We start from the raw sequence: 24865 nt of genomic DNA on the forward strand, positions 1-24865 counted from the left end.
AGTGTATTTACGTCATCATAATTAATTAATAACCGTGATATTAACAATTATAGAAATGAATTATGATTACCAATCCCACTAACACAAACAAATTTTATTTGTACAATGTTAACATTAACATTTTGATTTTAATTCGTCCACTAATATTGATAAGATTAATCGTCATACATCCGATAAATAATTTGTTTTTTAGTATGAAATTTCATAGAAAAAAATATTTAAACTATATCTTACGTCTTAACTTCTAATTTATATGAAATTATTAACATAAAATTATAGACGTATCAAAATAAATTTGATTAGAAAATTTAAATATTTCAAACATGTGAAATCCTTTCAGATCTGAGCTCACTATACAAGAGATCGACACCACTTTTTATCAAAAACCTTAAGACAATGAGTTAATGGATTAATGGGTCTTTCATTTTTATATATTGCTCTACTTTCTCATTTTTATTCAGTGTGAAACTTGAACTTACACTTAATTCCCAACAGTTCCCACATTGGTTGTATCTCTCAGTGAACAAATTCCTTTTGAAAACTGTGGTTTATGCACATTCTTTTTCCGTATATTAAATATCTTGTAATAAGACAAATTAACCTAAATCATCACGATTCAACATTAAACGTACGTGAACGCCTATTCCAACAATATGAATAGGATTGTTCATCATTTTAGTAGAAACTAGTGGGAATTGTGGTTTTGCATTGGTTGCTTGTTGTTATTGTGTTTTTTCTTGACGTAGGGTTTAGTAGTGGAGTGAGTGGAGGAAGAGAAATTAGATGGGGGAATCGAAATACCACTAAGATGTACCATAATAGAGAGAGTCGTAAGATTGGCATTTTGAATAGTTAACGAGCGAAATTAGAAAATGGATGTTGAAATAAACTTGTTGAAAGTGTGGTAGGACACTTCAATACACTTGTTCACTTGGGCGGCAATAACACGTGAAGTGTGATGAATGACATAGTTACTTCCAATCACAACTTCACTCTCTCTTCTCACTGTCTCCAACTTTGCTATGGCTGCCAACAATTTGGAGTGTCAAGTTCATTCTCACCAGAAACGTCTCATCAGACTATTCCAAAGTGGGTTTTGTGTAGTGTTGTCCCACACTATTCATGGTAAACCATTTTCTTTTATATTCTTTCTTATAATTTCCTTTTTATATTTTCTACACTTTATTAATGTAAGAATTAAATTAATTCTTCAAAAAGATTTTGTATCTCTATATATAAAATCAAATTACGATAGTATATAAATGAAAGTAAATTTTACCTTACATATTAATTTTATATCATTGTTATATTAAAGTTTATTCAAGTAAAATTTATTATTTGTTTAATTTATTATTCTATGTTTTATCGGATCAATATCAAATTATAGTTTCACATTGGAGATACATATGTTTTGACTATAGATTTGTTATATAAATGGATGACATTTTTAATGAATCAATATTTTAGATTTTTATTTACCTTACCATATATTTTTCTATTCACTATAAAAAAAACTATGATCTTTCTAATAAATTATTTGTTTTTTTATCTAGTGTTATATGACATTCTTAATTCTTTATATTTTAAATGAAAAAGAAATTGAGATATTTTCTTTAAGTTATTAGGATCTTTGGTATAATACTTTATTTTTAAAATCGAGAAAGATTAAAAAAAAGGTATTTTACGTAAACTAAAACCAATTTAAGGATTGGAAATATTTATTTTAAATTTTTGGAGTATAAAAATAAAATCTATATGATTAAAATTAAAATTTTCTTGTCTTTTTAAAGATTAAAAATATACTTAATTATTTTTCACTTAAACTTAATTGTAAAAGCTAGGTCATAGAATCAAACTCCACTTAATTGCACAAGACTTTTTAAAATATTTAGAGCACGTTGCAAAAGAGTATTCAAAAGAGGAAGAGTTGTACTGGAAGATACTCTAGCACCAAAAGAGAAAGTATCTAGTCAATTAAAGTATATTCTCCTTACATTCCTAACTATATATGTACGCTTAAATTATAATTCTTTATTCATTTCAAGGCTATATTAATGTTTTAAAATTTTATCAAAGCCAATTACTATTAGATATTCAAAATTTACAATTTCAAAAAATAAAATATATATTCAAAATGTAATATAAATTATATTTGTTAACATACACAACATTTCACATAATTTGATAGTATGAACAAGTAAACTTCAATCGAACAATGCAAATAGATTGAATTGAATACGTATGTTGGCAAAAAAGTGGGGTAACCAAAGTTAGAAGATTCGCCATTGCTAAAGAGAAAGAATCTTGAGGGAACATAATGATGTAAAAGTTTACATTCACCATTATGAATATTCTCACCACATATTTTCCTACGTTCACATTAAAAATAATTACATCACTAATTAATATTATAACAATATACGGAAACCCTAATGGCCTATAAATAAAGACCTTCATACACAACATTTTGCAACCAATTCGAATCTAAAACAACTCTACAACACAACAGAACCTCTCTCACTTTTCACAGCACAATGGCCAATTTGAAGCACGTGTTCATGATCACTTGCGTTCTTCTATGCTTGGTTTATCTCAATGGAATTGCTTCAGCTGAGGCGAGGGCACTGAAAAAGGAGCACGTGATGGGAATGGCTGCAGTGGAAGACAACATTAATCTCCTGTGGCGGCGCCGCATGATTGAAAACGTCGCAACAGCAACAAAAGCAACGTTAGATTCTCCGAATAATGCTGGTCGTGATGACAAATGGATCGATGATTTCCGACCAACGGATCCTGGTCACAGCCCTGGTGCTGGTCATTCTTCCCCTACACCAAAGCAAGCTTCTAACAATGGTGCCACAAGGCCATAGGTGTATATCATTATTCTCCTGCAGATATAAAATGATTATATTATATATATATATATATATATATATATATATATATATATATATATATATGGTTCATGCATATTTATATATTTATATTATTACTGATATTATTAGTATTGCATTATTTATTATTATGCAATGTGGCTGATGAAATAGTCATGTCACTGAACATGTAGTTTCAATATGTGCTTTGCGTGTGTATTACGTAAATTATGTCCCTATTGTTTGGAAAGCAGTAGTGTTAATTGCTGCTATATTTAGTTCTTCTCAGTTGAATATTTTATGTAAACATATATGTGATGTGTTAGTTCAATATTGTGATCCCATTTTCTTGGTGCAGTTAACTTTACAAAGATGCTAATAATACACTATGAAAAATGAAAAAGCAAACATAAGTAGTTAAAGATACACGTGGGTAATTGTTCCAACACAACGTTTCGTAAAGCTAAAAACTTCCGATCAAAACAACTTAAAATGTCCTTGTTGGTATATATTTATAATTTGAAATTATTTATTATTTAGATACAATTTAATAGTACGTAGAATATTTTATTGTAATTTATTTTTAGTACAAATATATATAACTGTGACATTCCAATCCAATTAAGCGTAAAATAATAATAGTAGTAGTAAACAAAAAACACAAAATAATAATATTTAAATAAAAAACTCTTTAAAATTGTTATTATTCTTCTTTTAGACTTTTTTTTTAGAGTACTAAAAGAAAAAGTAGATGAAGTGAAATTAGACTTTAACACGTATATATTATAATTTCTAAACTCGAGGCTAATTTGTGGTAAGATAATTTTTAAGGTTTGTATATCTATATCAAAAAGTTGGATCTATTTTCGGAACCTATTTATGTAACTTATTTTTATGCAAGATTTATTAATATTCTAAACTTAATTAAGTCAACAAACTATAGATATGTCGTACTAAACAATTTAATTACCTGTTTTAATTCCATACATATATTTTATCAATATTAAAAGTATATATTAATATATGTCTATATATGTTATAATAACTAATATTTTATATGTGTAATAGTATTATTATCTATTTCGAAATAATTTAAAATGCATATTAATTTTTTAATAGGAAATATATATATATATATATATATATATATATATATATATTGTTTCATATTTTTATTTTATAATTTAACTATACTTATATATATATAAATTAAGTGGACTCGGTTTTGTTTTTCATAATTTTCACCTGTTATTTTGATTGAACTGAACGCTACGCTCGTGGTTTTTGTTTCTCTGGACCTTCACCTTTAAAGAAGTTCTGTTGGGCTTTTTAATTGATTTATATTACACGTTGAGACTGGACTCAAAGGTTTTCCTATTTGCACCTCTTTTTTCATTTCGTAATCCCAATTTTTTAAACATTTAACAATTTAAAAATATGGAATGAGATTTTTGTTTCTATCCTGTGCAATAAAATGGAATGAAAAGTTTATTAGTGCAAGACATTCTAGAAAATAGTTTTTATTTTGTTTCGTAAAACTTTTCTATTTTATTTTTTAATACATATAGAAATATTATTCCATAGGTGTGTTCACAATTTTAGTATGATTTTATAAGTAATTTGGGTGAAGGGTGTTTGCACAACACAAAAAACACAGCATGAATAAGAATCCCTAAAGAGTTATAAAGAAGAAGAATTATGGATCAATTATGAATTTTGTAAAAGAAAATAAAGAGTACATATTATGTATATTGTTGCTGACCAGCACCTCTCAGTCGTTGAGTGTCATCCCTCTCGCATTTATAGTGCCTGAACGCCACCCTCTTGCAGTTGGGTGTCAAACGTATAACAAATCTAGCCTTCAGGCCTCGCTAACTGTCGCTGAGCGTCACATAAAACATTACAAACCTCTATTTTCTGACCTTGACAGCTCTCTATACCTATACAATTGGATAATATGATATCCTAGATATTAAGAATGCTTTAGAAACATGTTTTTAGCCTAAATGGACACCCTACACTAACTTGCCTATTCTAACTTACCTAAACTCACTTCCACTTTTTTTCATGCAAAGATTAACATCCAAGGGTCCAAACCAGTCAGAAATGATCTAACAACAGATCTCAAACTCTCTACTTTAGTCCAGACCTACTACATTATAATCTCACGAGTCAAAACTTCTAAATTTGTACTTAAAACCTTATAAAACCATTCTATTACCTCTTACTTATTTCCATATCAGATTTTTATTAACTCAATGTGCCAACAAGTTTCAAAAAGACCCTACAATATGTCATAGATTGTTGTTTCTCCCCTTATACCCTTACTTCTAAAATTCACCTATCAAAATCTCCATTTTTGACCAAAATAACTTATAATTCAGCCTAACCCACTTCTTCTCAACATCATAACCAATTTAACACCACCAAACTTCTCAACAATAATATTCATGACAATAATCAAGCCCAAATAGAATCATTAAATTCCACCAACATCATTCAACCAAGTACATTCATTCAAACATACTTAATACTAAGAACAATTAACATGCATTAATCTCACATACTATCAAATATCAAATTATATTTCATAATTTAATTAAAAGAAAACACTAGCCTCCCTTACCTGGTTAGAGAAACAACCACAACTCTCTACGGTGCAATACCCTTACCTTAACTCAAAGAACTTTGAAAAGACTTACAAACAACAAAACAATGATCAAAGTAAGTCCTTAGGACTACTGATCAACAAGAATCTTGAAAAAAAAGAACGACACATGCGATAAAACTCATATACATGTGTCTTAAACTACGAATTTAAGGAAAAGAAATAAAAACTTACTTGCTCTATCAAAAAAACTTATCGGTAGAAAATGGAGGATTCACCACCATGATCTCCTAGACACTTCTTAATCGTCAAACAAATGATTCATGAATAAGAATTCTTATAGATAAGGAAAATAGAACTCAAAGAAAGAGTTCTAAAGAGATGATGACTATTTTAGACAATCAAATGCATTTATGAAATTTTATTTATATTATTAAATTATTTTATCATTAAAATATTTTGTTTCATTATTTTAAAACACTTATTGAATATTTTTTATGTTCTTACATATCTCATACACACTAACATAATTAATAAATAATAAATAACAAATAATGTTATTTATTATATTCATTAAATGTATTAAATGCATTCATTAAATGTATTTGGAGAGAAGGAAAAGAGAATTCAAAGAAAGAGTTCTAAAAAGAAAATGAGTATTTTAGATAATCATGAGTGTTTTAGACAATTAAATACATTTATTTATATTATTAAATTAATTTATCATTAAAATATTCGAATTCATTATTTTAAAACTGAATATTCTGTATGTTATGTACACCATAACATAATTAATAAATAATAAATAATGTTATTAATTATATTCTATATGAGTTTAAAAAATACATATGCATTTAATACATTTACTAGTATATAATGCATTCTTCTCGATCGTATTCAATTTCTTTTAATTTTTTTTTGTTTATTGAGTATTTTAATTTTTAAAATTGTGCCATATATTTTTTACTTGTCTATACATATTAAGATAAATAAGATTTTATGGTTAAAATTAATCAAATATTATAAAAAAAGTTAATAAATGACTTTTATTTGTTTTACTTAAGAACATGTTGATAACGATATTATCATATTTATAATGAATTTTATGTTATCACTTACAACTATCAAGTGACTCTCAGCTTCTGCAGGTGTGATGGTGATTTCATGTTTTCAATAATAACAATAAAATTTATTTTTTATTTTGTATAAAATAGCAATATAATTTTGGGCTTAATTAAGTTATAGATTTTCAAAATTTTTGGATACTTTTAAACGAGTCTTATTAAATTTTATTTATCCGTTGAATATTTAATATTTTTTATATTTTTCAATTGAATATTTATTATTTATTTTTTTTCCGTTAATATGGTGACAAAACTATTATTTTACTTCATCTGTCTCCACTTATTAACAAATGTGAGACGTTGTGATTCTTATATAAATGTAAATTGACGATTGAATATGTTAAAAACAAAAACTCAATAAAAAATATTAAAATTTATAAAAAAAACCTTGAATATTAATTAAATTATTTATTTAACTTGTTTTTAAAATTTGTTAATTTTATATAGTCAATGATGGCCAACACTTTGTTAATATATTATTTATGTGATTACTAAGTAATATCATTTATCATATATTTAATATAACATTTATATTATTTGCATTCAATTAATATTATTTACATATACGTATTTAATATATTAAATGATATATATAATGCATTTAATTAATATTAAATGTAAAATTTCTGTCCACCGAATTTTTATACTGAATAAAATAAATACAATAAATGTTGAATATTTTTTATTTTCTGTCAATGATATTTAAGAGTTTGTTTCTGGCCATCTCGCGTTCTCTCTATATATATATATCACACAAAATTATAAACTAAATAATATCATCATATAAGATTAAATTATGTTTAAATGATTACTTTTGATTAAAATTGATTTATTCATAAAAATCACATATATTTTTTATAAAAATTTACTTTTAATCTACTTTTTGTTAAATTATTGAAAACTGATTTTAACTAAATTATAAAATCTATATATTATTTATGTAACTACTTTAAATTATAGAAAGTATATATATAAGATTTCAAAACTATGATTAGTATCTTAGAAGATAATTAAATAATCACTATTTAATTTAAATCCAAGTGAATAATATAATTTAAATTAATGTCTCACAATAATTAGTTTCATTTTCTTAAAAATAATACATTTTGTGAAATTGGTATAATGATGTGAATCGTTTTCTTTAAAGATGTATTAGAATTACAACAAACTTTGTTTTATTTCTTAATTATCATTATAATTTAGATTTATCTCTGTAAAGGAAGCTATAATTACCCCTTATACCTAAAATTAGGTTTAGTCTTACGTACTAATAAGTTATTATGACTTCTATGTTATAAACGACGTTGTTTTTTCCATTATGTATGGATAATTCATGGAATCGAAACAAAAAATATTGACCCGAGGTGAATGTCTGAATGTTAACAACACTGACACCAGATGCAGTACTAAAAGATGAAAAAAAACAACAGTAAAAACAAATTCAGATGCAATTTTCTTCGGTTACGATAATTTTTTTAATTTAATTTTTAAATTTTAATGTCAAGGAAAAGACAACAGAAACTACATTATTATCTAATAAATGAATCTATATTTTTTAACCACTGGTCGTTTAAAATAACTAGTTTGTTTATGATGACTTCTTAATTTTTAAAATTAATATATACATACATATTTATTTCATATTATTTTATTTAAATTTAAGATATTACTCAAGCAATTTAAATTTACAGCATATATAGAAGGAATTTGAAGTCACCAGTTAAACAGAATCAAATAGTATATGGAAGTTATGTTTTTCATATATGTAAAAATTAATTAAGCTGCATTTGATGTCGTTTTAATTTAATATTAGCAATCAATATTTTTTATAAAAAATGTATCTTTATTTATTAACCATTTTTTCCATATTTTATTCCTTTAAAAAAAAGAATACAGTTTTGGTTTAGTTTTCGATTATATTATTTTGGTTTAACCGAATCCTAAACCTACACGATTATTTAACATATATATATATACATATATTAATTTAGTTAATTAAAATACGATAATACAAAGTATACGGAATTTAAATTTGTAGGCTAGAATTATGAATATGAATTTAAAAATTCGTGTATAATATTGTTTTTTATTTTCTTGATACAAAAGATAATTGCAATGTAGGTAAAAGGATATATTGTTTTTGTATTGATTTAAAGAAATATAAATTTAAATAAAAAAGATAAGATGTTAAATAGCAGATAGAAAAAAAGAGGAAATAAATATCGAAAGAAAGAAGAGTTAATTAGGGAAAGAAGGAAAGGTGGCGGCGGCACGGAATGAGATAGAAGAGAAAGCATAACAGTGTTGCATTCCAAATCCCTCGTAATTAGATCCAACGGCTGAAATCAAAGGAAGTGGAGTAATCGAACGGTGAAAAGGAGAGCCGCGTTTACGAAGCCAACCCAGGAATAAGAATTCTTCATCCTCTTATATACCCCTTCCGTGCCGCGCTCACTTCTTCTTCTCTCTCCTCGCTTCCAGATTCCTTGTTTCTCTAGAAACCCCTCGCTCGCTTCTTCTCCTTTTTTTCCGTTTTTAGCTTATTTTATATTTGGCCTTCCACACTTCACTAACATCCATTTATAAAAAAAAAATAGACAGAGAGAGTGAGAGCGAGAAAAAGGAAGTGTTATCGATTGATTGATTTTATCGATTGATTGGTTTTTTTATTCATTGATTTACGATGCAACAATCGAACGGTTCCGATTCCTCGTTGCAGTCGCAGTCCGCGGAGCAAAATGTTCCGCTGCAGCCGGCAGGGTCTCCGGCGGTGGCGCGGCCGCAGCAGTGGCTCCCGATGCAGTATCCAGCGGCCATGGTAATGCCGCACCACATGTTGCCTCCGCAGCACTACGCGCCGCCGCCGTACATGCCTTTTCATCACCACCAGTACGCGTCGCCGCACGTCCCGCATCAGCAGCATCAGAACGGATCCAGCGAGAACAAAACCGTCTGGATCGGGGATTTGCATCACTGGATGGACGAGAACTATCTCCATCGCTGTTTCGCCTCCACCGGCGAGGTACACACATTCATACTCGATATTCATTAATCAATGAGGACTGTTGTCGTATGCATAATATTGAATGAAAATAATTGTAATTCTTTATAGTTTAATTTTGATATAGTGTTGTTTAATTTCTCAAACAGTTAAAACTATTATTGTTACAATGTATATTTATGTACATACATATATGTTATATGTATGATAATGCGTTCGGATTTAATTCCTATTTGTGTTTATATTTATTACGTATGCGGAAGATTTCTTCTTATTAGTAAGAGATGTAGTAAACAATGTTCTATACGAGTGTTTTTTTTTTTATTCTTCGTTATCAGCTGATTTCGAGAACGTTAAAAAAACTCATTTTTTAACATAATTTGATTTTTTTTCGTATTTTTGAGGGTTTTTAAAATTGAATTAGACTTTTATCTCGATTTAAGGTTATAGAGATTATATCAGTGAAAAAAATCTAAGGAGTTGCATTGAAGATTTTTTTTTCTTTTTTTAGTTGGTTGGATTTTTCTGTGTGATTTAATTGGGGAGGTTTGGGTGCTTACAGGTAAATTACGTGTTTTTCTTTTTGGGGTTGGTGCTTGTGTGGGGTTTATTTTCTGTGTTAACGCGGTACTATACAAGATTGTCAACGCATGCATGTTTGAAGTGTCAACTTCATTGATATATGGAAAAGGAAAAGTTCTTTTGAGCACCGAGGGTCTGACTAATAACTTTAACTTTGAAATTTTATATATAAATTTACTAGTTATGTGATATTTTGACTTCTATTAAAGCTATGTATGGTTATGCTGTCCAAAATTGTTTTTAGTGGAGTGAATGAAAAATTTTCCTTTGCAGGAATAAAATAAAATGGTCACACATAATTGATGAAAATAAATTCGTATTTGTTTGATGGACGAAGAGTGGAAATATAAATGTGGATGTCATTTATTTTCTTTCTTGTGTCTACGTTAATTAACACTCATTAATTAGATGAAAAAAAATTTGCATTTCGGAGGCTTAATTTGTTAGGACAAAGATGTGGCCTATGCTTCTCATATCCAAGCTTCTGACTGTTATATAATTTTACAGATTTCCTCTATCAAGGTCATTCGCAATAAGCAAACTGGCCTATCAGAAGGTTACGGATTTGTGGAGTTCTATTCACGTGCCACTGCCGAAAAAGTTTTGCAAAACTATGCTGGAATGTTGATGCCCAATACAGAGCAAGCATTCCGTCTAAACTGGGCATCATTTAGCACAGGAGACAAGGGTTCAGATAATGTTCCTGACCTTTCTATTTTTGTAGGAGATTTAGCTGCAGATGTTACAGATAGTTTGTTGCATGAAACTTTTGCTAGTGTGTTTCCTTCTGTTAAAGCTGCAAAAGTTGTTTTTGATGCCAATACTGGCCGTTCAAAGGGCTATGGTTTCGTCAGGTTTGGCGATGACAGTGAAAGATCCCAGGCCATGACTCAGATGAATGGTGTTTACTGTTCCAGCAGGCCTATGCGCATTGGTGCTGCAACTCCAAGGAAATCATCTGGCCACCCACAGGGTATCCCAAATTAGATCACTTGCTTCTGATTTCTGATATATCTCTTTTCATTTGGTAGGGTAAAGGAAAAGATATGTACATAATGCATTCCGTACAAAGAAAATGCTTCCAGCCACTTATATCATTTTAAATTTTCAGCTGTTCTTTAGTTTGAGTACTACATTTCTTGCTCAATAAGTTGAAATGAATGTTTTGTGCTTTAGATGACGATTTCAATGACTTTCTAAATGGGTGTAAATTCCTTGAAATATATGTCATATGTCATGTTATTTTTAGTTTTCACAGCAAAAGAAAGAAAAAAAAGACAATTACTATGTTTGTTTACTAATGTAAATGAACGTCAAATATGTTTTGATGGTTTCATTAATAGGAGTTGGGGTAGTTAAAAATCATGCCATTTATTCATAGGTTCGGATTGTGTGAAGTGTCAATTAGGTCACCTATGGTGTGCATGATAATTAATTGCTTTTTTAAGCTTCAAACTAAACTATTCCAAACATATACCTGGTCGTTAATTTCCCCCTGTTTTTGATTTAGACGTCTTCAATTTCCTTTTGATAATACATCTCCCTCTATTTTCCTCTAAATTTGTTTTTGATTCATGTTTAGATCCTCACCTAAGTGAGAAATTTTAGGTTATTGTTGATCCCACTTGTAGGAATAGTCTTGGTTGTTGATGTTGCTTTAGTTTTCCCATTTCTTGCCATGGTAAGAATTTGAAATATTTCTACCAGCTTTGTATTGATTTTGTAAGTTTCCTTGTTTAGGAGGTCAGTCAAATGGCACATCCAGCCAATCTGAAGCAGATTCTACCAACACAACAGTGAGTTTTCCAGTTTTATTGGATAAATATTTGTAGTCTAGTGATTTGCTACCACTTTCTAATATCTAACCGATGACTCGTTATAGATATTTGTTGGAGGACTCGACCCTAATGTTTCAGATGAGGACCTCAGGCAGCCATTCTCCCAGTACGGTGAGATAGTCTCTGTTAAGATACCTGTTGGAAAGGGATGTGGTTTTGTGCAGTTTGCAAACAGGTACAAATTCTGGTATTTTAGTTTCTTTTCATATTGACAGATAACATAATTTTAGACTCTTTTTTGTGTAATCACAACAACATTATTCTGATAAACTTTTTCAGAAATAATGCTGAAGAGGCGTTGCAGAAGCTAAACGGGACAACAATTGGAAAGCAGACTGTCCGACTTTCTTGGGGCCGTAATCCAGCAAATAAGCAGGTAAAGTCATATAGAACCCCACATTCACATTATCATTTGTATGTTAATCTAAAACAAGTATTGTTTGATGACTTTGGAAGTCTTCCTAGTAACGGCGTTTATTGTATCTGTTTAAAGAAAATGGTTTCTATTGGCCTCTTATAATCATTTAAAATATAAATTATACGAACATTTTTTTATATTCTTTTAAGATCAATGAATTAAAGCTCAGTTTTTGTGAATTTCATTTTCCCATAAAAAACTTTGGAAGTGTTACTGTACTGTATTGACTTTATGCTGCCTGTCATTAAATTACATTTGTGATGATTCACTCTACATTGGTATTTCTTTGGATTGCAGTTTAGAATGGATTTCGGCAACCCCTGGACAGGGGCATATTATGGGGCCTCTATTTATGATGGTTATGGATACGCATTGCCTCCTCGTCATGATCCCAGCATATATACTGCTGCGTATGGGGCTTACCCTCTTTATGGTGCCCACCAGCAACAAGTAAGCTGAATGCAGTGTGGTGCAGTGCAATAGAGAAGTAGCTTTCACAACAAGTTACACAGAATCACCCTACAATGTGCAAATTAACTTCTCTCGCTTTGTAACTTGCCTGATCTGTTGAATTTTTAAGAATCCCTCCTAATTGTGGAGTGGAAATGAATTTTGATAGCCTGAGGTAGCGCTGTAGGGATTCAATTAGTCATTTGTTTAGGCCTTGTAGGAGTAATGACTAAAGAGGAGCTTAAACTTATTATAGGAATAATTGTCTTATGTATGACAGCTTGTGTGCTCTGCGTGCATTTTATTTGTTTGACATTGAAGCTTTGCTTTGTTCGCTTTCAAGGGTCATTTGGTTTCTTCTTTGCCAAATTTTACCTGCATGTCTGCTTTTCAGAAGATAATTATAGAATTCGAGTTCATAGATGTAAGAGATCTCGTCCACTTTGTTGTGCTCAATGGATCGGAATTTGAGCATATTTTGCTCGAGTTTCTGAATGTGTTTATGCATTCTTTGGTTTAGTTTGAAATCTATTTCAAACTAATGTGGTTGGAGAGAGTGTCCTTAGGACTAGTTAGATCTTCACTTTTGGTTCCTCTAAAATAATTTCATACTCCTTTATTTGATTGTATTGGTTTCTGTTTTCTCTCTATGGTATGATTTGAAGTGCATCATTTTTTAGTTCTGCCCAATTCATGTCCGGAAAGTTTTGACGTCCCATCTCTACACCAAGAGATGGAAACTGTGCGCATTTTTTGTGGGTGAAGTCTATATATTTTTTGAGCATTTTTCCCCCACACTTGAACAATTAAATCATATCTTTAGTTTTGGCATTCCGGAATGGAAAGAGGTGTGTCTCGGATTCCCAGAAACCCCTCCTTCATTCTTTCTACAGTACATGGAAATATGGTTGTTCCACCTTTAAACCTAAAAGAAATAAAACGGACATTGGCATAAACTTAGGCCCTTTTTCATAACTCCTTAGTCTTTCTCTCCCTCTAATTTCATGTTTATTTGGAAAGAAAGGGGACGGAAGAAGGCAGTAAAGACTTTGGAATTGAGTTGCTTTAGCTTAAAGAGTTGAAATTTGGCAGACTGAAGTTACATTTTTTTCTGCTCGAATATTAATAGTTCATATAGAGATAAATGAAGTATTTCTGTAACTTACATAAACTTATCCTTGAATTTTTTTTTGTTTTTTTACCTTTATAAGGATTTATACTGATCTTAGGTGCTATATTGTTTTCCTAATTAGAGGCGAAAATCTCATTGATGAATTTGTATGAAACTCATCAAATATTTCGCATCTATTTTAAGGATATTGAGACCAAATAGACCTAAGAGTTCAATTCGGGAGGAAGTTCTCCCCGAAGAAAAAACGAGATCATGGTTAACGCTCGCTTTGGTTGGTAACTTGGAACCATGTGCCCAGCTCCTCTTACAGTGATGAGGGTGAGTCCTTTGTACCCAATCAAGTATCCTCCAACCTGCATTTTGTATGTTGTTGATTACCTAGATGCTGCTTGAAATTCTGATTATATATGGTAAATGAAAATTCTTATTAAGTTATTACCTCATCTCCAGAATACCAGGGACGCCATGTTGTCTCCACTGGAAGTTTCAAGGCATTTACTGAATACCTAGATGATGTTATGGGAACGCGCCCATCTGTATCACCACTGCATTATAGAACAACAACGTTACAAAAAAGCCATGATAGTACTGTCTTCGATGTAACAAAGTAATTTGTATAGTGTACTATCACCTATATATCCAGGTCCTTATGCCACTTGATATTATCCGATTTATAGTGGGTAGAATTGTTGCTGGGCTGTCTGTCCATCCCACTCCACTGAACACAAGCGTCACATGCATATTCATTCAGGAAATAGAACAGTTACAATTCATTCAGGAAAATGCATTGAGAAAAACACAATCAGAGAATTTTGTGTACCTGCAAGGAGACCATTCTGAGACTTTAGCATGAAGAGCCTCTTGTACTTGAGCCAGATTCAAGTAGGATTTAGTATATTCGTCAGAACAAGGGTCGAAATTGCTGTCCTACAATGTTCGATATTCAAGAGTTTTATGCCTTAGTTTTCACCAAAATAATATTACTCCATTCATCTATGCGTTCTTAATATTCACAAGCACTAATCTCAAATGAACTGTCTGTCAAATATTGACAAAGGCAATATACACCATATTAGATTATATAAGTATTCCTCTTTCTCACTGTAGGTATAGGTAATTTCTCTGTAAATTAGTATGATCAAATTTGTTTATTAGGTATTCAAAGTTGGAGGAGCAACAATTGGAGTTAAAGAAGTCCATTCACAACATACTCCTTTCAAGGTACATAAGGGAAGCAACAATTGGAGGGAGTAAAAGTTATAAACACTTGACAAGTATTACGTTGATTTACATCAAGCGCACACAAATGTAACAACTAGTTTTTGTGTAACTATGACTACTCTGTTTTGGTAACTTATATACATGGTAATTTCTAAATCTTAAAACTACAAAATAGAGTTTTGGAAGGAGACAATGAAATTCCATTAAAGATGACTTGAACTTATATTAGGTGTTTTGTAGTCCTGTTTAATGTATATATATTTTTCTGTATTTTTTTTCTTATATAAAAAAAGAGTATTTAAAGTTGCCTTGAATGCAGATATTTAGTGTCGAAATATACACTAAAAAACAAAAAGTTGACATAAATATAATAACCTTTTTGAAATTAGTTCTTTGTAAATGCTTTCATTATATATCATCTTCATCATGCAAAAACAAACAAATAAATGAATAAAAAAAAAAAACAGATGATAGGTTCCTTCTTTGGGATTGACACTAACAACCGTCACTCAAACCTATATTAACTAAAATATATAAAATTGACATCAATCATTAATACTAACTTTGATAAATGTAAATGAATACCAAGTTAAAGTCATCTCACCCTACCATGCTAATACATAGTCAATTCTACTCCTTAACAAGTAATTTGCTTCATTCTCATATTAAAAGAGAATAAAGGTGTGATGATAAATCTGGATTTGACTATAATTAAATATATTAATAACTTTTAATCGTCTTAAAAAGTGGACTAGTCTACTTCACGTAACAAAAATACATAGGAGAGGAAGAGGCATGAAACTTACAGAGTAAGTGGCAGAACTTTGATCAGGTTTTGTTGCAGTTGGATCGCAAGGGGGACCATATATGTCATAAATGTCAATCACTCCAATCTCATTATCCCCTCTTATTTGGTATTCGTTGCATTCACTTGTCATGTTCCCACTCTCAAAGTCACAATGCCTTTCAATTCCTTCATGGGTTTCATCTGAGTTCAAAGCATGTGTCCAGAAATAGTCATACATTCCCTTTGCACATATATTATCATCTATCCAACCATTCCCAATCTGCATCGACAATACCAAAACAAGCATTTCATATGATTTCAAAGTTTGTAGCATGTTATTAGTTATGGAATGATCTTCTTGGTCAAAACGAAAAAATATATATATACAGCAAAAGTTGACTCACTCACCGCAATGCCTTTGAGGTTAATGACTGTAAGATTTGTAAGCTTATTATTAGTGAGAATAGTGTGAGCTAGCTGAGGGACATAATGTCCAGCATAGCTTTCTCCTGTGATGAACAAGTCTCGAGATTTGTAGTGTGGAAATCTGTGAAGCCACTTTACAAGAAAAGTGTAAGAGTCCATTGCTGTGCTCTTGTCTCCCGTGTTTGAGTAGTCTGAAGAAGTGTTTGAATATGAAAATCCAACTCCTGCTGGAGACTCTAGGAAAATAACATTTGCCACTGCCAATTACCAAAAATGGTTCATTAGAAATTAATACAAAAATTCGTCTCTTCATTATGTGTATTGTTAAATCGAGTTTCACTTAAGAAGTTGTATGTCAACTACATAAGATAAATTTAAAGTTTACATACTTCATCTTACAAATTGATTTTATATAATTGAATTGAATTTAAAATTCATTTTTTAATATAATATTAAAATAGATTTGTACTTATTAAACATATCATTCTATACATTATAATCCAACAACCTATTAATATTTAATTTTATACACAAAATATATATTTCGATAAAAAAATATAAATTTTGTGAAACTGAGAGACTTAAGTTATGAATTCCAAGTGAAAAAAGATAATATTTTAGAAAAATGGTATTTTCACACTCAATTTTTTTACTTTTATTTGAGTGTCAAAATTATTCACTATTTTTTATTTTCTTTTTTATTATAAATACAAATTTTTTATTCTTTTTAATCATTTTATTTCAATATAAATATCAAATAGTTGTTGTCAAATGGATGGTGGAGAAAAAAACATATTTTTCTAATATTTTGACATCATGTAATTTTGCATATGTATAGAGATGCTTACCATTGTGCCATGCATATTCGTTTTTACGAAGTGTTCTTCCATCACTGTTCACTCTAAAAGGTCCCAATTCTTGCATGGCTCCATATCCAAGGGAAGAGCAACCAGGTCCTGAAAATCACACATTCAGTGGTTTTTTTTTTTTACATTAAAGTTTGTTTACATTGCTAGAAAAGGAAAATATTTCCATTTCTATGTTTAATTTATATTTTTAAAAAACGTAGAATAATTATCATTATAAATTCTTTGATATTTCAACTACACAAAAACAAAATATAAGACTAAATCATACTATTCAAAAAGAAAAATAGAAAAACAAATCAATCTCTCTTAAAAAAAATTAACTTATAAGTTTTTAATTGATTATAAGTTAATTATATTTTTTATCTAGTATTAAGCTATTTAGTCCATTAAAAAGATTTTTAATTAAGTTATTAAGTTTAATCCCTCAACAGTTTTTATTTTAGTTTACTGTTAATAATATATAGATAACATGTTATGAAATTATGAGAGTGATAAGAATGGATAATAAGCATTAATGGAGTGTTTATGATATTAAGATTGTTGATATAATTATTGTACACTATATTGTTTTGTTCTTATGATAGAAACATGTTAACTTTCCGTATGAAATAAATAAAACATAGTAAAAGAGGTGATATACAATATTTCCATTGAAGACATTATGAGATTCGTGCTTCCAATGTTGCATGGACACTTATAACAATAAGAGTATTCTAAACTTCTAAGTATTTCTTGCTTATTAAACTTGTAAATATTTTAATAATTTTTTTGTGGCAGTAATGAATTATGGCTTCCGTGTTAGAATTCCATTACAGCATATGTATAAGTTGTGTTGTCATTGTTCAATCATACGATTGATTGGGAATCTATATTATCTCACACTATATATCAATTAATCATAAATAAAAAATAAAAAATAAATAAATAAAAACCTAATTTCTACCTTTATTGCTACAATATATAAAGGGTGGGGTCATGGTGCCGTATTATTCATCATAATTGAGTCCACTTTATTATTATTGGGGGCAAAAGGAATACTTTTAAATAGGCTTTTTAGATTCTTTTTTTTTTGAAATATCATTTATTCAATATCATGTCACAAAAATTACCATTTATATTGTAAATTTTAAAAAAAAATCTAACCCCTTAGCAAAAAGTTGATTTTATTAATTGTTGAGATAAATTCAATTCTTTTATTATTTTAACCTCTCATATCTTGTAATAAAACCTTTCCTATAAATATTTATTAGATTTTACATATTTCATAAAAATTCCTTTTACGAAACTTAAACGAATATGAAAATTTTGTAAGGTTTATATTTCTATACAGAGGTTATTATTAGGTTATATGTATATATAAATTATTTGACACCATTTATACTTATGGATTACGTTGTAGAAGAGTTTATATTATATATATGATACGAGACTTAATACACATATTAAGATAATAATGAGTTTATAAATATTTTATCATATATTTTATTATTTTTTATTCAATGTGAAATTTTGACTTATTTAAATTATTTTAAATTTTTTTGTCATAAATAATACATACGAAAAAATTGATGTAAGTATACCAAATTAATCACGATTTTTGTTGGAAGTTTCACGTCGACTAGAGATAAGGCCAAATTATAATATCTTAGTGAGGTGCAAACCTCACCTTACAAGCCAGTTTTGTGGGGTTGAGTTAGGCTTAAAATCCACTTCTTAATATGGTATCAGAGTCATGATTAAAAGCTTATCCTAACGATATTTCTTGTTTTTTGGACATTTCTATTCCATCCGCTATCGGGTCATTATCGAACCACCCAATTTCTACTATCACGCACGATATGTCTATACCTCGATTTATGGGATTGAGTTAGGCTTAAAACCCACCTCTTAATAATCTTGGCTTTGATTATTTGATAGTATACATAGCATATTGAAAGAAAGAAAGAAAATATAAGAAATAGTTACCTCCATTGAGCCATAGAAGGAGGGGCTTGTTAGAAGCATTTTGAGGTGACTCTACAAAGTAATAGAACAATCTTCTTCCTCTTTTGGCATCCACAGTTACATAGCCACCATACTGATCAAAATCTACACCTTCTGGTTCTCCTGGTAAACCCTTCACTCTGTCACCTTCCATCAACACCCTTTCTTCTTCAACCTTCCATAAATCTTCATCACCACCATTTCTGCCCACTGAAGCTTCTTCTGATGACATCCCTTTCTCATCACTCCTCTTTGATCGAATTAACCTGTACAGATATTCCCCTTGTTTGTTCCCCTCGCATGATATGCCAAACAGCCACCAACACAAAAACATCAACCACACAACAGTTTTTCTTGACAACATTGGACTCCTCTTTTATGTTGTTTTCTCAGTGTTCCGTTCTATATATATATATATACCTCTTTCGAGACTTTAAATTACATTTTGAATCCTTGGTCCATACCCTTAAATAGTATTTTCAATAGAAAAAAAAATATAAGATTCCTATTAATAAAAATATCTATCGTTATTTGATAATATATGAACAAAAATCAATGTATATCATTCATTGGGTGGTGATGAGAAGTTATATACTCTTTTGTGATGTGTTTGCGTTGTCAACTGAATAAAGTGATGTTACATATGTATTAACTCATTTATGTTTTTGTTGTTAGAGTATTATATTCACCATTCACAACTTTTTTTTTTCTTAAATTATACAAAACCTTTCAATATATATATATATATATATATATATATATATATATATATATATATATATATATATATATATATATATATATATATATATATATATATATATATATATATATATATATATATATATATATATATATATATATATATATATATATATATATATATCTATCTTGATTTAATCAACAATCATTAGTATTTAATGGAAGGCAGTTCAAGCTCTGACTTTGTGGAAATAATGTTATTATATATTTATTATTTGGTAAGATGAAAGCATATATAACTAATATAAATTTAAATGAAAGCATTGTTTTCAGTTTTGAATGTAGAAATTATAAAAGTGGTGTATATGTGAACATCAAATGATTAGTTCCATTGATGAGAAATTATATATATAATTGGATTTATGAATATTTAATGGTGTGAAGACGAGTGAATATTTTGAAAAGAGGGTTTGTTCTGTAGCTCATTTACTACAACATTGACATGAAGCTGATATCATAAATTTAGGTTTTCATTTTATTATGTTGCATATTCAGACGAAAGTGTCGTGTGCCATTACCCAAACACAGTGCATTGGTGTCAGAAAATAAACCAAACAAAATGAAACCTGCAAAACATTAGGCATACATGAATTTAGTTTCTAACCAAACCAATGTGTTTATTTTAAGACTCTTTTTTTTTTGTCATAAACCTAACTCATATAATAATAATTGAAATAGAAAATGGTTGAGAAATCCATGCATTGATATGTATATGGACACTATCTGTCCCATCAAGAAGGAACATTATAAGTCATACGTGTTTTTTCTTTTTTTCTTTTTGAGAAGAGAGTTATCTTATTCTCTCAAAACAAAATTTAAAAACAAGGTTTTTCTTATTTATATTCTGGAAATTCCTAGTTGACATAAGATTGTATAATACACATTCTTTTACGGTGAGATTTGTATATTTTGTGTATAAGATAAATCTTTGTAGGTAGTTTCATAGGTACAATAAATTTTGTTATAATAGATTATGATATTATATTAAAAAATGAATTTAAATTTAATTTATTTTATAAAATTAATTTATAAAGTGAAAATTGTCGTCACGTGTGTAATTTATAAGACGGAAATGATCTCTCTACTTGTATATATTATAAATAATATTAAAAGAACCTCCAACATTTATCTTCAATAATAACTTTTGGGTTTCGTTGTGGTTTATTATATCAGATACAAATTATTTATAGTAATATGATTCATTTAACAAGTTTTCTTATATAAGAGTGACATAAGTTTTTATTATATGAAATGAATAAGTTCTATAATGATGAAAAGTATTTAATTAGTATAGTAGTTCACCGTATTATTTATGAGTGATTTTGTCCTTTACAATTTTGGGGACTAATATTTGGTAAGCAATTGTTAGTGGAAGATTTGAAAGAGCTTTTGAGATGGGTATGATGATGTAGGCACGTGTGGATATGAATATTTTTGGTTTAGCGTCTTTTAAAAGAAAGATTCAATTATTAATGACTTGTCTCTTTTATTTTACGTGCATTATCTTTTAGGTTTTGCAACTTTTATTTTAATGTAAAAAGATTTATTCCTATTTTAATAGCTTTTTACTTATATTTTTATTTTTAGAATTTAAAATATTTTATTTTATAATTTAAAGTCTTATTTAAAATTGAGAATCTCAAATTTCACATTTTTAACTATACTTGCCAAATAAGCTGGTTTGGGCTCCAAATATTTTTTTCTTTCTTTCTGCCCGAATGATACTTTTAGTAATGCTTCTTACATTTTATAAGTATCTGCCTATCTCTCACTATATAATTTATTAAACAATAGAAATACATTTGTTATGCATTGGTTCCTAGGATTTCTAATTTAAAACACACAAATTAATATTTTTAAGTGTGATACCATAGATTTAGTGATTTTACTTTGGATAAGACATTTCTAAGTTTTAAAACTTTGATCAAAACTCTACTTTTTTTTTATTTCTTTCTCAAATTTCAATTAATTAATGATTTATATTTACAATAAATATTATAATAAAGTGTCAAAGCACCTAAAGAACTCTTAATCAATATGTGAAACAAAATTAGTATATTACGCAAAACAATTCTAAAGTCAATTATACTATTTTTATATATTCTAACAAGTTTTATATTCTTAAATATAATATACAACTTTCTACTTGAATATCGTTGTTGAAAATCGTTGTTGAAAATATAATTATTGAATGAATAATATAATAAGTGAAAATGGAAAAAAGATGTTCATGCAAATGAAAAGGACCAGAATTATATTTTTGGAAACGAAATTGAGTATAAATTGGTTAATTATATTTTAACATAAGAGTCATAAATTAAAGTCTATCTTATTAAAATTTGTTGTTTGTTTGTTCACCTATTTCAAATCATTTATTAATATTTAATTCTATTTACAAAATATATATGTACGTGTAGGAGAAGAATGTATTAAATATCTTATAATGATTATAAATAAAATTAATTTATAATATATAAGTGGATGCAAATTTTATTTTATAAATTAAATTTATAAAATTGAGTTAGGTATATAATAACTTTCTTAATGAAATTATGTTTGAAAAATCCTACTTCATGAAATTATGTTTGAAAAATCCTGCTTCAGAATTTTCCGAAAACTTGTTTTAAAATATTTTTGCATCAAGTAATGCATAGGTGAGGTTTATGAAAGATAAAATATCATTTTTAAAGATTAGGGGGATACAGTTAGAAATTGTAAGGGTGGAGGAAGAAAAAGCCTAAGTTTATCAGTTAGTTCTGTTTTTTGATTCATTGGCCCAATTCCTTTGAAGTACAACGAGGCCCATCCTACAGTTTCTTTAGCCCAAAATTAGTTTTTTGATAAGTTTAGTTAAGTTGATGATATATTTTTAATTATTGGAAATAAATGCAAGTAAAAGTAAGAATAAAGAAATAAAAAACGTAACTTCACCTAAGTCTTGGAACTACAAATTCAGCCAAAAATGAAATTCTTGCGTCAAAAACATATTCTGTCACAATAAATTTTCAATTAAAAACTATGATCTTCAAGTAAAAAATTATACGTAATAGTGCAAGTATGATTTTTATAGTTTATTTATTTAGTTTATAAACTCGTTTGACTGAAATAAAAATGTTTAAGAAATTAATTTGTATATTTAGCTTATGACATTTATTTAGATGCTAATTTGAAATTTAAAAGAAGAAGAAGAATTTGCTGAAATAATATATAATTTCAAACTTTCCGTCTGAAAAACACTTAAAATTATAATTTTTCATCTAATACAAAAATTACACATTATTTTACACTTATATTAAAGTTTTTAATTGCTAATTTCTAAAGTTTTGAAATTTTATAAACTAATATAAATGGTTCTAGATGAAAACAACTTCTTGGCTAGCTAGCACCTTTGTGTCATGTTAGAAAAGTAGCAAGACATCTTTACCTAAAAATGAATAAACACAAGAAGAAACGATAGTGAGAATTCAAATCCTCATCCTAAAGTTGTTTGAAGATGCATACACAGAGAAAGACAAACGAATAATGTTGTTGCAACACGAACAAACAGGTGAATGAAAAACAAAAAAATCCAGAACACCTGAATCGAGGAATAAATAACTGGATTGAAAAAAAAAAGAAAAATATTATTTGATTCATCTAAATTTTTTATATTCATTTGATATTATTCTTAGTTAGTTTTTTTTCTCTTTTTTATAAAAAAGTACAAAATTTTACACTTTTATGATTATTTTATCTTTATACCATGTGTTAAATAAATGTAAAAGTGTGTCATGGTACGGTACGACGAAATTAGGGTTTATATTTTAAGATTTTGAAGTGTGTTTTGAACTATTGACCATTTTAGGACTTAAAAGAAAAGGGACCCTCCGAAAATAAAAGGTGGCAAAGTCGAAGGTAGACCCATATAGAAGCTGACAAGCAATGGTCTCACCACAAAATTATCAAACTTGTGTTGTATTTTCTGTCACTTTGTCTCATTTTAACAGTATTTTCGCATGCCCCATGTAACAGTTATCATTCGTTGTAAATTGGTAGTTCGATCTCTTATTCTTTTTAACTATATATGTATACTAAAGCAATGTCATAGGAAGATATAAATATTGTGTCCAATGATAATTTGATAATGGATAAAATAATAAATTTAATAAACATTAAATTTTGTTAAAATAGGCTTTAATTTATGATTATAATATTATATTAAAAAATAAATTTTAAATTTAACTCAACACGTTAATATCATCGTAATACCAGTATATATATTATAAGATTTCTGATATAAAATTTGAAAAGAAAGAGAATGTGCAGATGATGGATGAAAAGTGAGTGATGAGGACAGTGATTTGAATGCTGAACGATTTAACTGAGATGTTTGTGGGGTATACTGTATACGTACATATATATGTGGGGTATACTGTATACGTACACAGAAACTCTTCACCTTCACTGCCGTAGAACATGTAACATGTATCCAGATACGAATGTTGGGGCAATCAAAATACTACTCAGAAACTACTTCTCGCATTTTATTTTAGAATCATCTAAGCTTTTATGATTCTGGAAACTAATTTCTGTATTCATTTACAGATTTTCAGACACCGACAAAGATTAGAGTAAGCAAGAAATCCAACCAATACTATGTTTTCTTAATATTAAGGTATGTGGGTTGAACATCCAATTAATATTATCCCATCCAATTAATAATTTGGGATTTAATCTTTTTGACTTTGTTTTTACTAGATCAAAGTTCTTTTTAATACAGTATTTTACATTAAAGATTAGACATTTGATTGT

At 28.5% G+C, this 24865-nt stretch overlaps 3 protein-coding genes across 3 annotated transcripts; 2 read left to right on the top strand and 1 right to left on the bottom strand.

Moving 5' to 3' along the window:
* Nucleotides 1-2490: 2490 nt before the first annotated feature.
* On the top strand, nt 2491-2893 carry LOC108341882 (precursor of CEP5). The gene has a single exon (XM_017579548.2). It carries the CDS (start codon nt 2535-2537, stop codon nt 2868-2870), a length of 336 nt encoding a protein of 111 aa, XP_017435037.1. The 5' UTR covers nt 2491-2534; the 3' UTR covers nt 2871-2893.
* A 5938-nt stretch (nt 2894-8831) lies between these two features.
* On the top strand, nt 8832-13268 carry LOC108346538 (polyadenylate-binding protein RBP47C). Its single transcript, XM_017585613.2, has 6 exons — nt 8832-9627; nt 10696-11161; nt 11929-11984; nt 12071-12201; nt 12306-12402; nt 12742-13268. The coding sequence occupies exons 1-6, from the start codon at nt 9289-9291 to the stop codon at nt 12901-12903; spliced, it is 1251 nt and encodes a 416-aa protein (XP_017441102.1). The 5' UTR covers nt 8832-9288; the 3' UTR covers nt 12904-13268.
* A 674-nt stretch (nt 13269-13942) lies between these two features.
* On the bottom strand, nt 13943-19737 carry LOC108346531 (serine carboxypeptidase 1). Its single transcript, XM_017585608.2, has 8 exons — nt 19295-19737; nt 17309-17416; nt 16443-16717; nt 16054-16314; nt 14847-14953; nt 14658-14744; nt 14466-14571; nt 13943-14379 (listed from the first exon to the last, which is right to left on the bottom strand). The coding sequence occupies exons 1-8, from the start codon at nt 19674-19676 to the stop codon at nt 14230-14232; spliced, it is 1476 nt and encodes a 491-aa protein (XP_017441097.1). The 5' UTR covers nt 19677-19737; the 3' UTR covers nt 13943-14229.
* Between the last annotated feature and the right edge of the window lie 5128 nt (nt 19738-24865).

The sequence above is a fragment of the Vigna angularis genome, chromosome 7 (assembly GCF_016808095.1).
Source record: "Vigna angularis cultivar LongXiaoDou No.4 chromosome 7, ASM1680809v1, whole genome shotgun sequence".
Lineage (NCBI taxonomy): Eukaryota > Viridiplantae > Streptophyta > Magnoliopsida > Fabales > Fabaceae > Vigna > Vigna angularis.

Excerpts from the sequence above, each read along its gene's own strand:
- LOC108341882 (XM_017579548.2), top strand. The coding sequence starts at position 2,535 with ATGGCCAATTTGAAGCACGTGTTCATGATCACTTGCGTTCTTCTATGC.
- LOC108346538 (XM_017585613.2), top strand. The coding sequence starts at position 9,289 with ATGCAACAATCGAACGGTTCCGATTCCTCGTTGCAGTCGCAGTCCGCG. Across the intron at positions 9,628-10,695 it reads GTTTCGCCTCCACCGGCGAG|ATTTCCTCTATCAAGGTCAT; the intron begins GTACACACATTC and ends ATAATTTTACAG. Across the intron at positions 12,202-12,305 it reads TTTGTGCAGTTTGCAAACAG|AAATAATGCTGAAGAGGCGT; the intron begins GTACAAATTCTG and ends AAACTTTTTCAG.
- LOC108346531 (XM_017585608.2), bottom strand. The coding sequence starts at position 19,676 with ATGTTGTCAAGAAAAACTGTTGTGTGGTTGATGTTTTTGTGTTGGTGG. Across the intron at positions 14,745-14,846 it reads TCAGAATGGTCTCCTTGCAG|TGGAGTGGGATGGACAGACA; the intron begins GTACACAAAATT and ends GCTTGTGTTCAG. Across the intron at positions 14,572-14,657 it reads ATAAGGACCTGGATATATAG|TGGTGATACAGATGGGCGCG; the intron begins GTGATAGTACAC and ends TCTATAATGCAG.